Source organism: Diaphorina citri, unplaced genomic scaffold (genome assembly GCF_000475195.1).
Source record: "Diaphorina citri unplaced genomic scaffold, Diaci psyllid genome assembly version 1.1 scaffold386, whole genome shotgun sequence".
Taxonomy (NCBI): domain Eukaryota; kingdom Metazoa; phylum Arthropoda; class Insecta; order Hemiptera; family Psyllidae; genus Diaphorina; species Diaphorina citri.
In genome coordinates, this window is record NW_007377821.1 from 177854 (window position 1) to 184360 (window position 6507).

Sequence of the window (6507 nt, forward strand, 5' to 3'; positions counted from 1 at the left end):
CACGTCACGTGAGCTCATGGGGAGTCAGAAAGATGTGCAGTATCCAGGGGCCTTGGTTCGAGAGAGGCGATAGAGGGTCGTTAATATCATATCTAGTTCCTCAAGGGAGCGTGTTGGGCCCTCTAGGGTGGAGCCCAATCTCGAGACCGTGTTGGTAAAGGTAGAAACAAACTACCCTCACGTCACGTGAGCTCATGGGGAGTCAGAAAGATGTGCTTCAAACTTCAATGTTTCCCATAATATAGTAGGTTATTTCGCTCACGTTATTTCACGTGAGGGCAGTGTGTGCTCTGTCCTTTAGTGTCGTATCTGGATTTTCTGTTTTCTGTCCCGTTAAATGGCTCAACACCCGTATTAGGGACGCTTTCACGTTTCACATCTTTTAGTTCTCACTCTAAATCTGCAATGGATTATCTTTCTACATAGAATCATTACGTGTAATGGTTGTACCTATACCCTGTACCAACCTACCGCCATCAGTGATGAAGTGATTCTCAATACACTTCCAAACTACATAATTATAACTCCAAGGTTGACATAAGGGGGATTCGTTGTCGTGCAAACCAAACAGTGATTCACAGCATCTGAATTTTCAGTAATTAAGTAAAACCACTCAAAAAACTACAATTTTCCTCTTATAAAATGATCTAAAGAAACCTAGTTCAAATTTCTTTAGTCATAAGTTAGTATTAAGAAAAATCGTGTACATACTGATTTGGCTAGGTTGGTTCTAACCTTCTCTGAGCCTTTGCTGGTTGGATACAGCTTGTTTGTATTCTATCACAATTTATTAAATATTTGATTTGACCTAAGAAGTAATACCTACCAAGTAAAAGAACTACAAATAATTTTCCTCTTACCAAACGATCTAAAAAAACCTAACCTCTCAATCGGGGACTGACTTCGTCCTTGGTTCCGACATATTTGTATTGTAAGGAATTCGTTCTATCGGAAACCACTATTGGATCTTTTCCCCGGGAATTCGTCCGATAAAGGAACCTTGATGAGATTGATATTTTATTGATAAAAAAATATGACAGAATCACTCACAGCTTCATAATTCGAAATGTTTTTTCCTTTTGATCAGGTTTCTTGTTGATGCATTGTTATGAGAGGTTGATACAGGAGGATTCTAACGTCTTGAAGGGAGATTGGCTTCATAGAATCGACCAAGAAAAAGAGCACAGTCCAGAATACATACATTCCTACCTATGTATTATTTTACGATATAAAGAGTTAGTTTGGTACCTAGTTGGTTGGGGTGAATTTTATCCTAAACAGATAGGTATTTCTAGTTCTAAACGTATACTATTATACTTAGTATCATTATCTTCCCACTTTGACATAATAGGAGATGGGCCACAAGTCGATTTGGCAATTTCACAGCGTGTCCGAAAGTTTTGAATACCACTCATTCCTACCCATGTATTATTTTACGATATAAAGAGTTAGTTTGGTACCTAGTTGGTTGCCTGGGTGAATTTTATCCTAAACAGATATGGTTAGTTCTAGTTCTAAACGTATACTATTATACTTAGTACCATTATCTTCCCACTTTGACATAATAGGAGATGGGCCACAAGTCGATTTGGCAATTTCACAGCGTGTCCGAAAGTTTTGAATACCACTGGCTTAGACTAGACTAGTTCTAGGGTAAGTGTACCATTTATTCGCCCACCTAAAAAACTTACCATTTATTGGCCCACCTGTACCATACGCCACATAAGTCTGAACTGGACGAACTTTTTCAAGATCCAATTTCATCAAAAGAAAGGGCTTTAAAAACTGCTAGAAACCAGTGATTTCAAAATTGTAGTAATAAAAACCAAAATTAGAAAAATAAATGTGGGCAGGTGGCCCAATAAATGGTACACTTACCCTAATTGTTCCAATCTTCTAATTCTAGTTACAGCAACCCATTTGGTCCAGCAGGGAACAAGTCACTCCTAGACCTACCGCCCTTCACCATAAATATCTCGGTACTCGACTTACAATCCGATGTCCGCGAGGGGAGGGTTCGAGCCTAATTGATGCCTGTCTACGGCCGAGTGTGGGAGGACAATTTAGCATGTCGTAGTATGTCTGGCGTGTGTTTACTATGTCTGGAGTATGCCCCAGGTGTTCGAGGGGGTGGTACCGGACTATTTGTGCGCTTTGAAGAGATGAAAAGTGTAGAGTAGGTAGAATGAATAGAAACTAAACTAGTCAAATACCTAGATTGGATGTTGAAAGTGCTTTGAACAGTTGAAATGTAGAGGTTCTAGATCGCTTTTTTTTCTAACCTCTTCAAAAATGTAAAAAAAAAAACTATCCTAAAAATTTCAGCTTCTCATCTTTAGCCTTTCAAAAAAATTTTCAGGGGTCCTCAGACTTTGTAAACACTATGCATTTGGAAACTACACCAGTGAGAAGTTCACAATAGACGCCCAAAGTTTGTTCAAAACTCTAGTAAAATGATATGTATTTTTTTTCTAACCTCTTCAAAAATGTAAAAAAAAACTATCCTAAAAATTTCAGCTTCTCATCTTTAGCCTTTCAAAAAAATATTCAGGGGTCCTCAGACTTTATAAACACTATGCATTTGGAAACTACACCAGTGAGAAGTTCACAATAGACGCCCAAAGTTTGTTCAAAACTCTAGTAAAATGATATGTATATTAACCCTTTCATCTCCATTCATTCTCATTCTCAGAGCGCTGGACAAGGACGAGTACAATCACATCACTGCCACCTACTATCTGCTGGCCGAGCGAAAGTTGCGCCTCCTGCGGCAGCCGAAGAAACCAACCACCAGCACTAGCGCCTCGAACCACTCCGCCGCCGGCACGCTACCCCCCCTATATTAACCCTTTCATCTCCATTCATTCTCATTCTCAGAGCGCTGGATAAGGACGAGTACAATCACATCACTGCCACCTACTATCTGCTGGCCGAGCGAAAGTTGCGCCTGCTGCGGCAGCCGAAGAAACCAACCACCAGCACTAGCGCCTCGAACCACTCCGCCGCCGGCACGCTACCCCCGGGTCAAAGCGCGGGCCTGGTTCCGCCTCTAGTCAGTGTCGAGCGGTGCTCGGACATGGAACAGGGAGCGGGCTGTTCGCCTGGTCGCGTGAATCAGGCGCTGCTCAGTATGTCGCGACACCCGGGCGACGTCGCCTCGCGGAGTCGGAAATGCTCGATCGTGACCGAAGAGGAAGACGATGATGAGGTAAGGTACTCTCGGGGGATTTTATAGATTTTTTTTTTTTTAATTTGTAATTTTATTGACATTTTAAGAGGTGCACACATATTTTATACATGATAAAACATATTTTTTTAAATTGAGTTTGCTGGTGGACATATCTCATGATTAAATGAGATATACCCACCAGCAATTAAGACAGATTTTAAGATGTGTGTTAGAGGGAACTGTAACTGCTAAGGCCTTATCGTCCCGAAATCGAAGAGAGAAGGAAGACAGGATAGGAAAACGCCAACTCTGAGAACGAACCTTATACGTTCAGGATAAAATCCACCCCGGGCGTGAATAGAACCCGCGGCGACTATTTATAATATACATATAATGTATTTTTTTGTGCTTTATTTTTTATTTATTTATTTATTTTTTCATTAGTTTTAAGGTTTACAATTACATAATAGACAATATAAATAGGTACTTAAAGATAAACCCTAAAATAAATAGATAATTCTTTTTTTTTTCATTTGTCTGCACTGAAGTGCCACAAGTAAAGACAGTATATTAGCCAGCCTAGTTAGCTTAGTTGGTAGTGCGTCTGCCTTGTAAGCGCTAGGCCGCGGGTTCGATTCCCGCCCGGGGCGGATTAACCCGCGGCCTAGTGCATACGGGACAGACGCGCTACCAACCAAGCTAACTAGGCTGGCTAAATTAAGTTTAAACAACAAATTTAATTCATTTGTGTCACATTAAATTTAAACTAATTATTTCAGCCAGCCTAGTTAGCTTAGTTGGTAGTGCTTCTGCCTTGTAAGCGCTAGGCCGCGGGTTCGATTCCCGCCCGGGGCGGATTTTTCTAATTGATGCCTGTCTACGGCCGAGTGTGGGAGGACAATTTAGCATGTCGTAGTATGTCTGGCGTGTGTTTAGTATGTCTGGAGCATGCCCCAGGTGTTCGAGGGGGTGGTACCGGACTATTTGTGCGCTTTGAAGAGATGAAAAGTGTAGAGTAGAATGAATAGAAACTAAACTAGTCAAATACCTAGATTGGATGTTGAAAGTGCTTTGAACAGTTGAAATGTAGAGGTTCTAGATCGGAGTAGGTACTAGATCGGATGTTGAAAGTGTTTTGATCAGTTGAAATGTAGAGTAGACGCAGGATTGGATGTTGAAATTGGTGTCTAAGAGATAATAGAGCAGAATTTCTAGAAGATATTAGACAGAGTTAATTTTAAAGAAATGCAGCCAGCCTAGTTAGCTTAGTTGGTCTACTGCCTTGTAAGCGCTAGGCCGCGGGTTCGATTCCCGCCCGGGGCGGATTTTATCCTGATGGGATAATGTTCGTTCTCGGAACGGCTCTAATATCTTTTGGTCCCTCAGTAACTACCTATACCTATTTGGTTCATGAGACATATCCACTAATATCTTCTATTTGTGGCTCAGTAATCTCTGTATATTCGTGCATCAGGCGTCTCCACTAAAATCTCCTCAACAGCAATCAAAGCTCGCAGACAACCTATATGCTTCAATCAAGCACACATTGATTGTGTATAAAAATAATATAACTTGTGGGTAATTACTCAGTTTTTTTCTCTTCTTTCTTCTCTGTAGCCCGTCGTTTGACGATTTTTTTCTTCGCATTTCAACATTCTACCGACAGTTTTTTTGACGAGCTCTTCTTTCTTCTCTGTAGCCCGTCGTTTGACGATTTTTTTCTTCGCATTTCAACATTCTACCGACAGTTTTGACGAGATCGAAGTAGAACTTTCAATAATTTTTGCTGAGAAAACAATTTCAGACCACGAGAAAAAAAAAACTAGCTTCACAATGCTGCACTTTGGGTTTAGAATGTTTAGATTCATTACTGGGTATTTGTCTGGGTTATTGGTTAATGGGGATTGAGTAAAAAATGTGGCGCGGTGTTTTGGTGCTTGATATTTGGTCCTTCGGTTTTCGGAGCATATGGGATTTTGTGTGGATGGTTCGATATTTATTTGCAGGTGTCTTGTGCATTTTACCAATACTTATACTCTTAAACATAATAAAATTATAGGTAATGGGAAGGTATGTTTGTAACCAGCCTGGCTAGCTGGAGGTTACAAAGGCTTTATCATGCTTCAAAGGAAAAGCACAGGTTCTCATGATGGTTGACTGCAGTTCAGGACGGGCCAAGTAATCTTGGCTAGAGACCATCAACCCTCTTCGGTGCAGCTACACCGCTACAACAACAACAACAACAACAACAAGAACAACAACATTGTACGTTTATTAATTTTTGTTCGGCAGATTGTAGATTGACTTGAACCTCTGAAAAGTTGGCAAAGTTAAATCCTACGGTGTTGTCTTCCACCCAACCAAAGCACAGAGGATAGGATGAATTGATAGAATAGAATTGATAGTGTTTTAACTGCCGGATGTTCTTCTCGGGGCATAATTGATCTCTGTATCTAATACGAGTGAATTGAATTGAACTGAGACCGTAATATGTGTACTCCATAGTAATTATTACAAAGCAATCATAAACTGTGTGCCCACAGGGGAACACTGCCCAAAACCGTACCCATTGCTAATAATGTATCAGTTTGGGTTTCTTATTACCACGAAGATCGTTCCAGTTAGGAACCAGCTCAACTCCACATACAAAAAGCCCACATTGGGGCTTAGGTGTAGGGGCAAACAGCCCCAAAAGATGGCTTGCTCTAAGAGGCGACCAGTGTACCACCCAGGCAGGAAAATTCTAATACTCGTATGCCATTGCCGGCCTAGTTAGGGTAGAGCATCTACCTTTTAAGCGCTTCGAGTAGCTGATTCAAATCCTATCCGGGGCCAACTTCCTTGTTCTCGGAACAGGCGTCTTTCTCCTGTCCTCCTCTCGATTTCAGGACGAAAAGACCTCCATTCTTACAGGTCTCTCTATCAAATTTCTTCTAATACTCCTTAAGCGTATACAAGGGATTTTAGGGGACTTTTCATCCATGATTCAGGGTCACATACCGAGAGAAACCTTTGTCACTAATTTTTCCGAAGTCAAAGTCTAATTTCACTGGACTACGTATACTCAGGACTGATGCGAGAGTCATTAGGCTCGTTTCCTCTAATGATATACGGTTTCGAATTTAAGGGTATAATTTTTACGATGATGTATTCAATAGAGTAATAGAGTAGGGTCTGTAGAGCATATTAAAGAGTATACATATAGAGTATTAAAGATGCTCGAGTTAAGGTTCCGAGCATTCTAGGATTTCTTGGTGACACTTTGAGCCAGCGTTGATAGCACGCTAAGCAGCGGATTGAATTGAATTGAACTGAGACCGTAATATGTGTACTCCATA

The 6507-nt window shown here is 40.9% G+C and overlaps 1 protein-coding gene across 1 annotated transcript; it reads left to right on the forward strand.

The window, feature by feature from the left end:
* The first annotated feature begins 2597 nt into the window (after positions 1-2597).
* Positions 2598-3235, forward strand: LOC113467038. Its single transcript, XM_026822934.1, has 2 exons — positions 2598-2810; positions 2996-3235. Exons 1-2 carry the CDS (start codon positions 2646-2648, stop codon positions 3233-3235), a joined length of 405 nt encoding a protein of 134 aa, XP_026678735.1. The 5' UTR covers positions 2598-2645.
* Positions 3236-6507: the final 3272 nt, after the last annotated feature.

What these genes read in the sequence shown, in the direction of transcription:
- LOC113467038 (XM_026822934.1), top strand. Translation starts at nt 2,646, where the DNA reads ATGATATGTATATTAACCCTTTCATCTCCATTCATTCTCATTCTCAGA. An exon ending in CCAGCACTAGCGCCTCGAAC is followed by an intron (nt 2,811 to 2,995) that starts CACTCCGCCGCC and finishes AGCGCCTCGAAC; the next exon opens with CACTCCGCCGCCGGCACGCT.